Source organism: Theobroma cacao, chromosome 5 (genome assembly GCF_053813885.1).
Source record: "Theobroma cacao isolate CCN51 chromosome 5, ASM5381388v1, whole genome shotgun sequence".
Taxonomy (NCBI): Eukaryota; Viridiplantae; Streptophyta; class Magnoliopsida; order Malvales; family Malvaceae; genus Theobroma; species Theobroma cacao.
In genome coordinates this window covers 43,049,366-43,067,200 of record NC_142643.1, presented here as the reverse complement: position 1 = coordinate 43,067,200, position 17,835 = coordinate 43,049,366, and the positions used below count along the sequence as shown (strand labels likewise).

The window sequence follows — 17,835 nt, the reverse complement described above, 5'->3', positions numbered from 1 at the left end:
GTCACGCAATGTCTAAAAACCAAAGACGCAATGATTAAGTCATGTAATGCTTAAAAATTAGTCTCACAATACCTAAAAACTAGTGACACAATGTCTAAAAATCAGTAATGCAATACCTAATAATCAATTGATTTACTTGCCTGCAGGGTTAAGTTGCCAAAATCATACAGTGTTTTAATTTATACATATATCTAATCAATTTCAATCTCTTAACTTTGAGATTTTATAAATATAAACCAATAAACCCAAAAACCTAAAACGTATATCTTGATGTCGTCTTTGCTCTTTGGGATAGTGAGAAAGAGCTAGATGGTGAGATAGATAGTATTTGGCAAGAAAGAGAAATCGAGATTTAATTTTAAAATTTTTGTCTGGATAGCTAGATAGAGAAAATCGAAATCATTTTAATTTGTCTGAAATTATTTAAAGGATATTGTTATCAAATCATGTCAAAAATTAACTAAAAATAATTAAAATTATAATATATGATATTTAAGCTTATAAAGAAAATTATCTCTCGTAATTTTATCTTAACGAAAATAATGGTTATAAGGTATCATGGAGTGTGTACTTTAACAAATAGACTTTTAGTCTTTGGTCAACTAGTGAAACGCGAAAGACTTCACATCTTAATCAATACATATTTGAAGTTAATATTTATCTAATTTCAAGTGTAAAAAATGACCAAATTGGATTGATTGCACGCAACCCATTATTCCTAGAAGTAGCTTTTTTCTTGGTTAATTTACAGTTGTTAGAATATGACAAAAGTGGAATAGGTAAAACTTAATGTCAAAATCTTATTATTATTATTTTATAATAGGCAAAGTATTTTATATTAGTTAACACCTTCACTAATTAAAAGCTTTCTATAAACGAATGCAAATTACTTGTCCCGATTCGATGTCTACTCTTTTATTATTTTTATAACATTATATCACGTGTCTAATAAGTAAAAATCTATTCACAACAATATTTATAACATTATAAGTAAAAATCTATTCACAACAATATTTATATCATTATAAAATCACCGTTTGATCCGCAAATTGCCACTAGGTAAACAAAAGTTTATTAGTGAGTTTCTATTTCTTAACTTTTTTTTTTATTATTTTTGATAGTATAAAGGGCAATTGCACAATTGTAGTGTACATAAAAGAGAGTTCAATTGCAAATGGTCCAACTCTTCCAAACCCTGAAATTTCATTGAACTAGCGAAACAACCCACCCAAAGGTTGAATTTCCATGGATTGGAAATATTCCACAAAGCCGTCGTAATTAGAAAAATCTTTTCTTTTCCTTGCGAATGGATAAGATCAATATTGACTTGTAGACTTTGAGAAAGTTTTGATGTACGCATGCATGTATGTATGTTTGTATGTAAATTGCGAGGCAAATGATAAAATTAAAAGGCTTGTCTGCGTTTTCCAACTGGTCTCTCATTCAAGAAACAAACAGAGGTTTCTGCTTTTATTCCAAGCATGGATTTCTTCATAAAGTAGAATATTGAAGGAAGACCAATGTCCTCATGGCTGACATGTTATCCATGACGTGAAACCGAGTAATTTGGTTGTCAGATTATCCATCCTTTCCTATAAATACATGCAAGAGGAGGAAGAAATGAAGGAAAAGAAGAAGAGACGAAAGCCAAAGAGAATCTAAATCCTACTAAGTAACCAAGTTCTGAGTTTTTGCTCCACCATAATCACGTAAGTCTTTATAAATTCTTTTCTTTCTTTCTTTCTTTTTTTTTTTTTTGCTATATTTTTTGTAATAATTTGTCGATCGTTTCAAGGGAGCTTGACAATAGTGTATATGACTTTGTGTCTATATATATAAATGAGGTGAGGTTAGTTGATTAATTAATATCAGATCAATTTGGCGACTGTTATATTTTTATTTATTTATTTTTTTACATTTTTCTTTGTCTTTTTCTATAATGGCATAATACTTTAAAAAGTTATTTAATTATTTTTAAAAATTTTAAATAAATTTTTATTTTGATATTACATTCAATTAAATTTATAATTTTTATTTTAGATCAAATAGACTCTTATGATTAATAGTTGATTAATTACTCTTAATTAAAATATCACTTATTCTTTTATATCCACCTGATACTGACATTTATGGTGAAAAAGATCATGTTACCATATCATCATACTAATAATAAGTAATATTTTGATTAATAATAATTAATTTACCATTATTCGTAAGGATTTATTTGACAAAAAATAAAATATAAGAAATTAATTGAATACAATAAAAGAATAAAGATTTTTTTGAATTCTTTTAAATAATTCAAATGTTTTTTAAAATATTATTTTTTTAATAAATAAGGAACTATAGGTTAAAAATTGCATTCTTCTTTCCTCTATTCTCTCCTATTTACTGAGAAATATTTATCTTTTGTCATTCAACTAGCGCATGACATGCTTTGATTTTAAAAAGAATAATAGTTTTTTAATCAATGGTACAATTTTAATAAAGAAGAAAATTTTAAATTCTTTTTCTTATTTTCAAAAAAAAAAAGAAAATTTAAATTCATACTCTCTCAACTTAGTAAGAAAATTTCATGATTTTAATTGATTTTTCACATCGTAATCTTATAAGTAAAATTGATTTAGCAAAAATCATTACAAGTTTTTAAATATTTTTTGTTCTCTTTGTTAAAATGACCAAAACGATCAATGATTTGGAAACTATACATGTTATTAAAACTATTGGCATAATATTTTAAAAAATTCTTAAATTATTAAAAAATTTTAAATAAATTTCTATTCTTCTATTACGTTTAATTAAATTTTGATATATTTATTTTGAGTCAAATAAATATTTATACCTAACGGTTGACTAATTATCATTTTTTTATGATCACGTGATGCTGTCAGGCCTTGATATGAAGGGTGAAAATGCCACGCAGCCATGTCATCATGCCGTGTCATCATTCACTACAATATGTCAACATACCCACATTAGCACGATGTGATATAAAATTATAAGTAACGTTTTGACTGATAACAGTTAATCAACTATTAGTTATAAAAACTTATTTGATTTAAAATAAAAAAATAAGAACTCGAAACTTAAAAGAATGAATAAGAGTTTATTTGAAATTTTTTTTACTAGTTCGGAAATATTTTTAAGTACAAAATGTCAAAATTATTTTATTATATAAATAAAGATTTTAATTCTAAAATATACTTAAAAATTAAAATATTAATGTAAAATATTTTCATATTTTAATAATAAATTTAATTATATGTGTTTATATGAGCAGATACGAATCAATTGATAAGATTTTAAAAGTATCAATTAAGTTTTATCTAACTCAACTCGTAAACATTTCTCTAAATCAGGTATGATATCATAACCCGAATTTATAATTTTTAAGATTATTTTTGTATGGTTGAATAGAACTATAAAAGCTTAAATTATTACTAGAATTTAAGAGATATTCAAAGTTATTAATTTCTTATCCGTATCATTTTGCTTCGTATTTTCGGGCAACATTTTATGGGAGAAAATTAGTTTTATTGACATTAAGAATTTAATACAAATTTGAGCATTTGGCTCAATAGTATCCCCTCTCTCAATTACCAAATAAAAAAGAATTTAATACAAAAGTTTCCGGCTATTTTGACCGATCTTTTATTTTTCTATGTTGTTGACTATTCTTTGACCAGACCACTCGGCAATCAATCCTTTCCAATTTTGTACATCAGACCGAGTTTAAACCCTTAAATTAACCTACAATTTCGCTACAAAGTTTCAGTTTTTTCTTTTTTTTTCCTCTCTCGAACTTTAATTTTACCCAAAAGTTTCGTGGGAAACAAACACAAATAAATCAAACCTGACTCAGGCAATATTTTTTTATTAACAAGAGCGGCCATTTAGGCGAATATTATTAAGGACTTTCTTTCCGGGCAAGGCAAGCACTTTATTAAAGAAATGCAAAATCAAATCTTTAAGTTTCAAGAAATACATGGTTTAAAGAGCTAATTTAGGTTTTTCTTTGTAAATAATTTGGGATTTTTTTTTTTTTTTTTACTTTAGCGAGCGAGAGGAGAGAAAGAAATGGGAAATTGCATTTCTGGAGATGTGGGAGGAGGCAAACAAGCAATAGGTGGGGTTCAAGGTAGGCCCACCGCCAATAATAACGCGGGACATAACGACGCCGTTGATCACTTTTTCAGAGCTAGAGGTCAAAATCCTCTTTTTACCCAAATTGAGGTATAATATTTTTTATTTATGTCTATATTAAAACTATTTTTTGATGTGTTGTATCAATAAATATTTCAAATTTATCTGATATTTCGTGCTGTTTTTAAGTTTCTGATAGAGGTTTTGCATCAAAGAATCATAAGTTTTCTGTTTAGCACTTGACAAAGGAAGCAATGTTTTTAACTTTCAAATTAATCACTTATTTTATTACCATAATGTTTAAGGTGTGTTTGTACATGCTGGGACTGATTAATGAGGTTTAGTGATTCTTAGTTGCATACAGGGCATTGAGATCTGCCTACGAACTGGATTATACTTTAATCAGACCCTTTGGATGAATATTTTAGTTACCCGGAATTGTTTTCTACTGACTGGTTAAGTTTCATGTCTCAAATTTCCCAGAACAACCTAGTAGTAATTTATGGAGTAATGGTTCTATGTTTATGTGGCAGTGGTGGTGATGTTTACCCTTAAATTTGTTTCTGTTTCTCTGCATCAGTCATCATGCAAAGTTGATGTTTCTGGCTTATTCTGTCACTGCTTAATTGATGTAATAATGTTGGTTTTTGGTAGCAAGCTTAGGCCACCTGCTTTAAATTAAACTAATCCTCTTCAATACGTTTTCCTAACTATTGTTTCCCTGGCTGAAACATTGTAAGGTTCTCATTTTCTAGATTCTGTGATATTGAAATAGTCGGCTGAGAGGCAGATACCATGAGTTCAATCATTTGCTTATAGAACTTTGACTATGGGGAAAGTTTTGAGATGATATATTTCTTTACTCCCCTTGTTCATACCTTGGATGACTAGAATTTTGTATTTTGGAGGGACATAGGAGCACAAGATGCTTTTGTTTGATTCTTTCAGTTTCCACTGATGTGAATGTCTTGTCAGCTAGGCCCTACTAGGGGGCAATCATTTGGACCTTTTTTAGCTGTAGCACTTCCAATTATTCCTCACGGGAGTAATAAATAATAAGTATCCACATGAGTGCATCAAGCTACCAACTTTTCACGTCTCATGCTTGAAATCAAGTTTAGGCACGTGAAGGGTCTAATGCCATAGTGTCTCTGACATATTTAAAATGATAAATATAAATTGATTGAAAGAGATTTGATACCTATCTTCCTGCTCAGTATGATCAAATACTAGAATTGTCCTGTTCCTGCAAAGAATATATAGGTGCTCTCTGTTCTCCTCTATTATATCAATGAGAAGTTCATTTTCGCAGTCCATGAGCAGCCTTTTTGCTAACTAAAAGTGCAATCATGTAGCTGTTTCCAAACATCTTAATGCTGCATGAGAAACAATGTCATTCGATACAGTTGGCATAATAGGATACATTAAAATATGCAACTATAAATAATAGATGCATTCTATGGTTGTATTAAGTTTATAATGTGTACAAGAACTCTGCCCGTTATGGTGTATTACTGTGATTCTAATGTGCATTGCAGTTGTCTATATCAGCTTCAAAGTTACGTGATCGTGACATCACATCAAAGGTAAGATTCTTGATGTGTTCTTTTCTTCATTTTTCTGTGTAATTAAGTGCCTATTGAACAAACAGTTTTTATTTGCCTCTTATCATTTTTCTGATTACAAGTTTTGAAATTTTATGACATGACTACGTACCTCATTGACGTTCAACATGTTAACAAAAGAGGATTAGAAAATGCAATGCATCATAAAAATTATCTGAAAAGTCAGGTCTTTTACTGCATGTCACTGTAAAAATTGACTTCATAATTGCCAGTGTCCTGTGATTTTAGTGGGTTTAATCTGAAACAGTTTTTTGTTTTCTTGTAGAGTGATCCTATGACAATTTTGTATGTAAAGAAAAGGGATGGGACACTAGAGGAGCTTGGTCGCACAGAAGTCATACTGAACAGTCTCAATCCTGCTTGGATTGAGAAGATCAATGTTGCTTATCAGTTTGAGATTGTTCAACATTTGGTGTAAGCGTCTCATATTTTCTTAAATGTCTATATCTTTCTGATCGATTTTTCTTCCAGGTATACAATAGGTTTGTGTGTGTGTCTGTGTGGATTGTGAGATTGATGTTCCTCTCTTTTCCCTCTGCTCCAGTTTTCATTTATATGATGTGGACACCAAATTTCAAGGCATACCTGTGAAGGTAAGTCACAATTTATCTTTCAAGGCTTTGACTGATTCTGCAAAGATATCAGTAGACAATGTCACATTTATCATGACATCTTTAGCAATCAATAATCATAAGGTTTTTTAAGTTTGTATTGTGGTAGACGAAATTCCTTCTTAGATTTCAGAAATGAAAGTCCTTTCTAAATGAATTTAGTAATTCATTCATATAGGATCATAACACTTGAGGAGGCTAAGAAGTTTATGATGAACCATCATAAAAGAATGACTGCTGATGTGTATGGGCTTAGATATAAAAGTGTTTTACAAATTTTACTTCTGGTTGAAAAGTTTCCAACGAGTGAAAAAAAAAAAGTTGTTTGATAAAGATTCTTTGATTTTGGAAAATTGGTATTACAGCTTTTCTTTTTCCTTTTCTTCTCGGCATATGGAATTTACCATAAGACAAGATAAGTTCCACTACTTACTTTGACACACAAAAGAAGCCTTGCAAAGAATATTTGGATGGAAGTAAATTAAAGTGGTAACGTAAGCTTGTTGCTTTTTATTTTGGTTTAAAAAATATGTGAATTTCATAATCGTACAATTTTGTGCTGATACACTGAATAGCTGTTCAAATTTATATAAATGGAATTGGCGATCATGAAAACAAGACTGTTATTTGAGTAAATAGACATATATTCACTCAAGATGGATGCTCACAATAGATACAACAAGTGAAGATTGCATTAGGCTGGAAAATTTTGAGAGAAATCTCTTGAAAGGCTGAATATTACAAATTAATGGAAACATCTGTGTTCTGTTTTTTTTTTTTTTTTGTTCTTTGGTGTAATGATTCCAAGATTGATGAGAAATTTGCTGAAGGTGAAGACTGAACTATGTTATTCAACTTTTTGTTGTGTTGCATTCTAGGCGCTAAAGTTGAATGAGCAGGAATTTTTGGGAGAAGCCACTTGTGTTCTGTCCGAGGTGAGTTGCCTTGCATCCATTATTGCTCCTTGACTGTTGATGTGTTTCCTTAGTTTCAACTCGGGAAGTACTGTTAGAATTATTTCATTTGTTTCTACTGTCTTTCAAGTGCAGTTCTTGAAAACCTGCACTATACTTTCCATCATGACAGCTAAAATCTATTGATTCCCTTCGGTCGACAACCGAATTTGCTTGCTAATGCTAACTTTCCAAAATAAGTGGCTTAAAACCAGTTAGAATGATTGGTTAAACCATGCTTAGTGCTAACATATGTGGCTTCACTTTTGCTTGGCAGATAGTGACCAAAAGAAATCGATCTTTAACTCTCAATCTCCATAGCAGAAATGGGCCTGGAGGTTCCAGAAACTTAGGGACATTGACTGTCCATGCTGAAGAAAACTTTTCATCCAGAATGGCTGTTGAGATGAAATTGCGTTGTTCCCAGTTGGACAACAAGGACATGTTTTCTAAAAGTGTATGTACTCATGATGCATCTAGATTTGGTCTGTTCATGTGCGTGTATGTGTTCGAACTTCCATCCTATTCTCTTTTGCTTATAGGATCCTTTCTTGAGAATTTCAAGACTACTTGAAAGTGGAAATTCTGTCCCAATATGCAAGACAGAGGTGATAAACAACAATTTATATCCAGTTTGGAGACCCTTATATCTGAGCATGCAACAGTTTGGAAGCAAGGCAAGCTTGTTATTTCTTTATGATTCTTGTGATAATATCTTAAGAGTTTATGAGATTTTTGGCACCATGGTTACTTTTGTATGTTCTATGTTGATTACAGGACAACCCATTACTTATCGAGTGTTTCGATTTCAACAGCAATGGCGATCATGCTCTCATTGGGTAATGATTGAAATTTCTGGTCTCTGCATTGTTGGTTTTTTTCATTTTTAGCTTTTAATAGATGAAAATGTTTGATGCCTGGGAAGAAAGAAGTGATTTAGGATTTTCTTATTTGCTTAATCAGCAAACTTCAGAAATCAGTTTCAGAGTTGGAAGAGCTTTACAAAGACAGAAGCGGTGCAAATTTGGTTTTCCCGTCTAGTCGGGGTCAGGAGAAGGTGCTCATCCATGTTTGGCATCAGATTTTCAACCGAAAATATGTCAATGTGTTCTTAAACATAATTTTGCCTTACAGGTCTTGAAGGGTCAGCTCTTCGTAGATGAATTTATCGAGAAGGTGCAATTCAGTTTCCTTGACTACATATCTAGTGGATTTGAGCTAAATTTCATGGTTGCCATTGACTTTACAGGTAAATAATCTTTGTGCCCTTTGATATCCTTAGCTGAGGCTTTTATTTTCCTGTTCCTGGTCTCATGTTCTGGTTCATAATTTACACGTTTGACTTTTTTAGCTTCAAATGGAAATCCTCGAAATCCTGATTCTTTGCACTACATTGATCCTTCAAGGCGATTGAATTCTTACCAGCAGGTAAGGCTGGAATGGCTTTTAATACTGCACTACTATTTAACAGAAATGTTTTCCATGAGATAGCATAAGAATATTTGCAATGTATTAAGTTTGCATAGAACAAAGTGTATTTATGTTGATCGTCATTGTTGAAATCGAACTTGTTCGAGAAATCTGGAAGCAAACACTAGTGGTTAATGAAATCGGTGGCTAACTTACTGACGACGTTATAAACAGGCTATAATGGAAGTTGGAGAGGTCATACAATTTTACGATTCTGATAGGCGGTTTCCAGCCTGGGGTTTTGGAGGAAGGGCATATGATGGCACTGTATCGCATTGTTTTAACCTGAATGGCATGAATGCCCATGAGGTAAGAGACGCAGAGTTTGTATCTTCTCACCATTTACGTTTTAAATATATGCAGCTGTTTTAAGACACCTGCAAAATGATTTCATTTTCTTCAAAATATCATTTTGCATTCTACTTGTGGAAGTGCAATAGAATTTTTTATCGTATCTTGTTTGTATTGATCTAGTTGTTTCCACTCTTACCATTTTAAAAAAAAAAATCATCATTATTAGCACTGTCATTACTTTTTTTATGTGATTAAGGTTATTTGAGTTCTATAATGTTGATCTGAAAATATGAAACCTTCACTCTGGAATATCACACTTTCGCTTTAACTTCATTCAAAATCTTCATTTCCCAAGTTCACAATTGTTTATGCAGTGAATTTTCTTATATATTCGTTCTTTTTCATAACTGGCCAATCAGTTGCAGGCCAAGAAAAGAAAAGATTTACATTATAATTAGTGTTGCTATGAGACCAATATTACATTTTCTATTAACTAAAAGTTGCAGTTAATTTGTTTGGTTGCTCTTGCTTGTTAGCACTAGATTCACACATGTTGAAGCTTGCATTTATTTCTTTTTCAAGACTAGTTAATTTACTTCCTTTAACAGGTTGAAGGAGTTGAAGGCATCATGGCTGCTTATGCTAACGCTCTGCACAATGTCACTCTGGCTGGACCCACTTTGTTTGGGCATGTGATCAACACGGCTGCACAAATAGCTGGCCAGACCATCTCAAATGACATTACCAAATATTTTGTGTTGCTCATTATAACGGTAAAATGGAGCTATTACTTCTATGTGCGTTAAGAACTATTATTCTTTGTCTAACTTACAAAGATCTTTGGCCAGGATGGAGTGCTGACGGATATGCAAGAAACGATGGAGGCTTTGGTTAGGGCATCTGATCTTCCTCTGTCTATTCTTATAGTTGGAGTGGGGGATGCAGACTTTAAACAAATGGAGGTATGCCCTTGTTTTCTAGAACCCTCAGCATATTTGAATTGTCAGTTTTTGCATTACTAGACTCATTGAGCTGTAGTTGCCTGTAATTTTGCCACTAAAAGAGTAACCAAGAAAAAAGCTCCGCGTCTTATTGTAGATTCTGGATGCTGATAATGGACATCGATTGGAGAGTTCAACAGGCCGTTTGGCTACACGAGACATTGTACAATTTGTTCCTATGCGAGAAGTGTATAGTAAGTCATTTTTCTGCCTTTGGATGCATGTTTGTTCTCATTTTCTCTAAGATGAAGGATTCAAGATTAAATCCTTTCTCCCCAACTTACGATCAAAGGGCACATAAAAGAAACAGATATCATTGCCTTGTGATTTCTCAAGATGAAATGGTTTGGGAATTTGATAGTTAAATGGCTTTAAGTTGGTTCTTAAAATGACCTGAAAACCTAAAGCAGGCTGTCTCGTCTCTTGGAACAAAGTAGTAAAATGGGACAGCCTAGGCTGTCAATTGTCTTCCTTATGTGCAAGCCTGCAAGGTATGTAGTCTGAGTGGGTTTGTCCTGAGATTGTAGACTGATCCGTATGATACTAGTATATTCCTTTCGCAAAGTGAGGAATATAGGGGGACTAAAGAAAAGATTTTGTGCTTAAGGTGAAAGTAGGGTCTGCTAGAGGATTATCTTGGAGTTGCTAGGCTTAGGGCTTGTGCTTTTTAATAGGCTTTCCCGCTCCTATGTACTAATAAAAGAAAAGGTCTGCTGCCAATGGTGCATGAGCTGCACTAAATTTCTGCCTCAGGAAAACATTGGAAATACGTATTTGGAGACTTTAAAGTAGTAGTTGACTTAGCTTGGATGTTTGAAAAAATTGGCAAGCTCCTGTGCTGGTTACAATTCTAAATGTTATAGGCTAAATGACTCAGACAGAGCTCTTAATCACTTGATTATAATTGTATCTTTTTACAAGCCTAAGACAATTGGATATAGTGATACTAACTCCAACTTTTTTCTACTTTATATTACTTTTGATATTAGCCTCCTCTTCTTCGTTTTACTTGTTTCTCTTCAATTCAATTTTACTAATCAGATGATGGCGTTTTTACAGGCTGCCGGATTTCTGTTGTTCAAGCTCTACTGGAAGAGCTGCCTGGGCAGTTTCTGAGTTACATGCGTTCTAGAGACATTAAGCCAGTCAATGCTTGAATGTGAACTTGTTTGGATTCTAACGCAAAATATATCAAAACCTTGTGTATGTACTAGAATTACAAAGATAGTTATAGCCGGTCCATAAGATAGCCTAAGAAGCCAATCTGTATATACACACTAGAATCAGAATGATAGTTTTACTACAACCTGTCAAGATTGTTGTTCTGTCCAAATTGGTGGATTCAAGACTATTTGATTCTTTATTTCCAAAGGAAGATTACTATTGTTGTTTCTGTGCAAGCCAAGAAATGCAAATTGCAATTCTGATTTTGTTATGTTGCAAGTTTACTTTACTTTAACTTTCTGAAATTAATTTGTTGAAACTTAAGCCAAATACTTTGAGTTTTGTTTTACTACTAATCTCTTCTTTCGTCCAACATATTGGGACAGTTTAGGTTCTTGAGAACCTTAATTATTACCCATAAATTAATATTAAGATGAACACAATCTTATTCCATTGACTATAAAACTAATTTCCTTAAATGGAATTTCATTAAAAAAAATGTAAGGAATATTCATGAATGGGATAGTAGAATTGAGTCTCTAATTGCACACTCTAGTCATGAACAGTAAGATTAAGGTGAAATTAAATTGAGTCTAAGCAAGGATTTGAATGTGGGTTGAAATGAGAATACATAAATAAATATGTGTACAATATGATCAATATTGATGTTAAAGTAACTCAATTCCAAATATATATTGTCCTCTGAAAATTGGACCTATCATCTCCCTGGGCCCCTTTTGTTTGGCGACCTTCTTCTTCAACCTCCTATCTCCATTTCTCAAGGTTTACATTTTAACATTTTTAACAGCTTGTCAAACAGCCTTTCAACTTGTTATTAGTAAGTAAATAAACAAATAGCAGAAATAATAGTTTGCTTTGGTAAGACGTTTCAAAGCTTGTAGCAATCTAGGCTGGTTAGGTGGAGAAGATGAGGACTTTAGCAGCACCTTGTACACTCTCCCTAGTTTCACGCTTAAAGGTCTATAAAAGCCCTTCATCTTCTCCCATGTTTCAACTTTGCCACTCTCCTTTCTCTCTCATTCCTTTTCCTAGACCTCTCTCCATCATGGCCTCTGCAACTCCGTCTTCTTCTCAGGTAATTTACACTCAACTTACTTTCTGTTTGTTTCTTAAAAAAAGGAAAACAAAAGAAAAACTCGGGTTTTCTTTTTTGTATTGATTTTTATCTGAAAAAGAGGAAATTGATTGGAAATGAACTTTCTTTTTGTTATGAAATTAATGGGTTTTTTGTTTATGTTGCCAGGCCGTGTCTCCTGGGGATGTTAACAAGGAAACCAATGTGTTTCAGTTGGTTCAAGCTCACCAGGTTCGTTTAGTTTTGGGTTTGTAATGTTTAAACGTTTTTGCTGTATGTGTGTGGCTTTTGTTCGTTTTGTATTGAAGTCAAATGGGGTTTGGAAGTTATTGATATGGGGTTGTTTTATTTTCAGGAGAAGGCTGCTAGGCTTCCTCCGGTGGAGGAAATTCGAACCGTGCTTGATCAAAGCACGCGTGGCATGCTTTCAACTTTTTCAGAGGTTTGTGATCATAGTACTAGTTGATCATTTATAATTTCTGGTTAATTGAGAGCATGAAGGGTACTAACATGATACCTTCAATACTTGTTTAGTCTTTAAAAACAATTGGCTTAATTGTAAGAGTGAGTGGTTCTTGATTTGATTTTTTAAACAAGCTGAAAGCTTGAAGATGGTTATTGATTCCTGTCCTAGAGTTTTCGTCTTTTTAACTTTTGTCTGATCCTTTGTGTATTCTATCTTGTTCAAAGAAACGAGAGGTACTTGAATGGTGTTAATACCTCATGAATTTTAAAAGTGAAAGTCACTTGCCAATCACTTGTGACCTTCTTGTAAGAGTGTTGTCTGTTGCTCTACTCTTTCCATCAAGATGATTAGGAATAAAGGATTTTGAAGGATTCTTGTTATGTGGATCATAATCTCATCAACTAGCAGAGAATTCTAAAATTGAGAAAATGAATCTTGTAACCATTGCACATCTTCATAATGCATATAAACTTAATCAACTAGCTGCATGAGCTTCCTATAATCTAAACTTGTACAAGCTGTAGCTGAATCTTGCAAATTTTACTCATTTTTCATCCCTCCTAGCTGCACTTACAGTATCCTAGACCATGCTCTCAAAAGTTGAATGCTGTTACAACTTATATTTTCTATACAGAAACTATATGATGGAAACAAGATCTTCCACAATCTAGGTTCCTTTGGCACTTATTTTGAAAGTCTACATATGGAATTAAAACAATGGCTTATATGTGCCTGATCAACTCATTTTAGGATTCCTTGTAAGTTTCCATATGCCACTACTAATAAGTGGGATCAACCTCTTGTTTGTTAGGTTTTCTTTGGTTTGGATAATTGGTCATAATATTCATCACTTAAGACATTTTTCTAGGTGTTACCACTCATTTTGACTTCTTTTCTATGTGCAGAAGCATGAGGGTTATCCATCGGGGTCAATGGTTGACTTTGCATGTGATGCCAATGGATCTCCAATATTAGCAGTCAGCAGCCTGGCAGTTCATACCAAGGTTCTCACTGAGATTTTGAATTTTACTTGGATGAATGCTTTGAGTTGGAATCTATTCATCCATTGCTCTGGCTCTGAGGAATTAGGAGAGGAGGGATTGAAACATCAAAGAGATATTGGATAGAATGTTCGGATTAGTCTTATGTGTGCAGATGGAGACCCATACATTTGAATCATGTTAATTATCAGAATTTTATATTGATAATGATAGTCATGTTGCCAAGTTTGAGAAAGCCATTGTTGACAGCCAGGAAAGCTCTAATAAATGCGTGTGTTTTTGTTATTAGGATTAGTTGCTTACGTTCTAGCCACCAACCTGCCCTCAGTCTACCATTTGGAAGTGTCTCCATTGTTAATCCTATTGTCCTTTTTTTGATCTGGCCAGCAAGTTTAGTCCTTTTTACCTAGTAATTATTAAAACTTGCTGCTTTCTGCAGGATCTATTGGCTAATTCCAAATGTTCTTTGCTTGTCGCTAGAGATCCTGAGGATAGGACTGATTTAGTAATCACCCTGCATGGTGATGCTGTTGCTGTAAGTTGTTTGTTATTTCCCTTTGTCCTGTTCTGTATCTCTTGGGGGATTCTGATTTTAAACTCATTGTGAGCCCTACATCTTACTATTTAACATCCTTACATTTAGTTCTGAAATATTTAAAATGCTATAGGTTTCTGAAAATGATCAAGCAGCTGTTCGAACTGCTTATTTGGCTAAACACCCCAATGCATTCTGGGTATGTGTGCCTTGCATCTCTCTGCATGCTATGTTCTTTGGATAAATGTTATTACCTTATCTGTTTAGATAGAAAACTCAACATATACTTTCATTTTGAAGGTTGACTTTGGTGACTTCCAATTTATGCGGATTGAACCAAAGGTTGTGAGATTTGTATCAGGTGTTGCAACAGCTTTGCTAGGATCAGGAGGTTTGTGCTCTGATTATTTTTCTGTATCTATCCTACATGTTTTCTACTCTGTTATCTGTTTTCTAGGGTATTAATGTTGCCCACCTCATATAAGGCTAGACACTGAGCAGTGATTTTGCTGCTGCATCGTCACCTATTTTATTTATCGTTTCAGCAACTCTTAGGGATTTGTTTGTGGTGCTATCCTATCTCCTGACCATCTTTTTTTATTTTATCTTATGTATTTTCTTTTTTTTATATTTTTAGAGTTCAGCAAAGAGGAGTACCAGGCTTCAAAAGTTGATGCAATAGCTCAATTCTCTAAGCCTGTTGCGGTATTGTGGCTGTTCATTTTCTTCTGTACAACATTTCATTTGTTCTTCTGAACTTCCTTTTCTGACCTTCTTATTGACACTCCATTTTTTTTTCAGTCTCATATGAACAAGGATCATGCTGAAGACACAAAAGTCATTGTGCAACATTCAACATCAATCCCGGTAATTAGGAATATTACTTTTGACACTCTATATCTTATAGGAAGTGGAAAATCTTATCCATATTATATTGAATCCAGCTAGCCACTGCTGGTTAAGCTGGAAAATTAAAGAACATCCCTCAATAGCTATCCTAGGCCCACTACTGAAATTAGAGTAAGAGAAATGAATAATTAATGCTTAATGTTTTCATTAGGTAGCATTTATAGTTTAATAATTTGGCTAAAATTGTTGAATTTATCCGTGTCTGAGTTCAGGCTGCCATGTGTACTGATATCTGCCCAGATGTTTCTTCAATCCAAAAGTGCATCAATATTTTAATAGTTTTTTCTTTTTTTTTTGAAACTTAATATTTAATAATAACATGGTTTCTACTATCTTCACCTGCAATAGAACCTCCCCCCCCACCCCCAACTAATGACTTTTCTTCTCAGAACATGACTTGCAGATCCATTTCTTAGCAAGCTTCCATCACTTGTTTTCAATGTGATGATTTTCCTTTTCCTTAGTTTTTTACATCAAAGACCTTTTATTGACAGAGACTGTTAACATATCTTGCTTTTGTTCTTGCCCTTTCCCTAGCTGATTTTTGTCTCCCTCCAGGTGGACTATGCTTACATGCTGGATTTGGATAGTCTTGGATTCAATGTCAAGGTTCTGATAACTTTTAACCTTTTATACAGAATCTATTGTATTGGCTAATGGAAAGTGACTTTTGAATTACTTGGAAATTAACTATTCTGAAAATTCCCTTCACTATTGCCTTGCGAGTCACTTCTTCTCCGCACTCAAATTTTTGCTCTATGACTCTTTTTCCCTTTTCCTTTTTCCCTGCAGGCTGGTTATCAAGGAAATACTTTCAAGCTTCGGATTCCTTTTCCTAGACGTGCTGAAGACAGAAAGTGAGATATCTTATATGAAAGATTTCTAATCTCTGGAGAAACTTTACATGATTTTTTACTTGTCATCTGTTCTAAATAAGGCATTTTTGCTGAGATTCTCAGCTTAATTTTCTTTCCCAATGACAATGAAATTATAACATCCTGGCAAAAGATATTGAAAGAAATGGGAGGACAGGCATATTGTCTTCTTTTGTCCGGTAATTTAAATAGGAGCGACTTGATTGTCTTTTGATCTGGGTTGTTTCTGACTGGCTAAGACTTCACGTAAAAGAACAATAGCTTGGGGGGACGCTATGTGACGTTTGACTGTGTTATTTGTGTTTTATTCTTGTTCAATCTGATTTTTCTTGCATGTCTTAGGGATGTGAAAACCCTCATTGTAGATATGCTCCAAGCTGCCCGGTCTCAAGTCAATTAACCACACTGCTAAAAGAGACCAAAGAGGTGAGAAAGTTTTCAATTTCTGAAAAATTCTGCTTCAACTAAATTTTTGCTTTCACTTAGCAATGAATGAAGAATTCTGTTTGTATAAACTGAACTGCACATCTTTATGATTGCAATTGCTCAGGTTGAGCATGGTAAAGGAAACCTAGTCTGAATATTCTTTTCAGGAAACTATTAAATTGTCTTATGAAATATGTGCATAGTAAAACTGCCATCTAGCGTAGATGCTAAATCTTTAGGTTGTGCTGAATTACCATGCATTATGAATTGTGTACTGGCAGTGTTATCCGAACTTGGAGTCTTATCATGCTTACTGGCTTGTTTTTGCAGGATCCCGTTTTTTATTTGCATCTTACTACTACAGAATACAGACCAACATAGAATTCCAAAAGACATCGCAATAAAGATACAATTCCTGAAGACAACCAGCTGAGATAATTGGCTTTTTTGCATCTTATACCTCAGAAACTTTCATTTCATGTTGTTGTCATTAGAGTTAATGAAACCATTTGAAAGTGAAATCATGAGATATGAAACGGGTTTGGGAATTCCTGCATATACTTTGCCAAGATATAATAGCTTCTCCTTTCCCTCACTGTCCTTATAAAGTAGATTTGATAAAAGTTGAACTGTTGGAGCCAAAATATAGCTAGATGAGATTCAGAGGTTTGGCAGAGTAATTTGACTGAATGGTCATGTGCAGAGAGAATATAAAGAGACTAGCAAAGTACTTTGTTCAATTCCCAGTGGATATTCTGTAGATTTGATAGTTGCAACCAACAAACAGCCATCGGCCAGGGCGTTTGGGAGCTAACAAAATGATTGAGGTTAGATTTAACATGGATCACCTGAATTGCCGATGCATCCTTGTGTTACTTTTCCTCCTACTATAGTTTGGGCCTTTTGGTTGTTTCCAGAGTATTCAGATACTTAATTTGCTCTTGAAATGGATTCTGTTGCTTGCTAATCAGGAAAGAATGCAGAATTTCCATCCAAATGCTCCTCCAGGTTACGACATTTTAGGAAATTTTTCATATTTGGTTTCTCTAAGGAGAAAGGATGTACTTGAATTCTTGTAAGGAGAATCCAACCAGAGCAGACACTGACAAATGCTACCCTCTAAAATCAACAGAACCATTGTCATATGGTTTTTGCCAGGCATAATGATCAGGCCAATCTAGCCATCGAATTTGACAAAATTTTTGACCATATGTACTACTTCATTTGACCACATGCATAACAGTAAGGACAAAGTCTCGATGGGAT

General features: G+C 33.5%; 2 protein-coding genes across 2 annotated transcripts; both read left to right on the top strand.

Annotated features, from left to right (window-relative positions):
• Positions 1-1,582: 1,582 nt before the first annotated feature.
• Positions 1,583-11,532, top strand: LOC18599870 (protein BONZAI 3). The gene is made up of 17 exons (XM_018120816.2): positions 1,583-1,709; positions 4,057-4,233; positions 5,682-5,729; positions 6,034-6,182; positions 6,313-6,361; positions 7,258-7,314; positions 7,610-7,789; positions 7,875-8,009; positions 8,110-8,171; positions 8,296-8,389; positions 8,467-8,581; positions 8,684-8,760; positions 8,977-9,111; positions 9,705-9,869; positions 9,945-10,058; positions 10,195-10,291; positions 11,157-11,532. The coding sequence occupies exons 2-17, from the start codon at positions 4,078-4,080 to the stop codon at positions 11,252-11,254; spliced, it is 1,731 nt and encodes a 576-aa protein (XP_017976305.2). The 5' UTR covers positions 1,583-1,709; positions 4,057-4,077; the 3' UTR covers positions 11,255-11,532.
• A 436-nt stretch (positions 11,533-11,968) lies between these two features.
• LOC18599869 (FMN binding protein) lies at positions 11,969-17,164 on the top strand. The gene is made up of 13 exons (XM_018121611.2): positions 11,969-12,357; positions 12,526-12,588; positions 12,713-12,799; positions 13,729-13,827; positions 14,264-14,359; positions 14,493-14,558; positions 14,660-14,750; positions 14,997-15,064; positions 15,161-15,226; positions 15,827-15,877; positions 16,061-16,125; positions 16,486-16,569; positions 16,900-17,164. Exons 1-12 carry the CDS (start codon positions 12,190-12,192, stop codon positions 16,541-16,543), a joined length of 978 nt encoding a protein of 325 aa, XP_017977100.2. The 5' UTR covers positions 11,969-12,189; the 3' UTR covers positions 16,544-16,569; positions 16,900-17,164.
• The last annotated feature ends 671 nt before the right edge of the window (positions 17,165-17,835 follow it).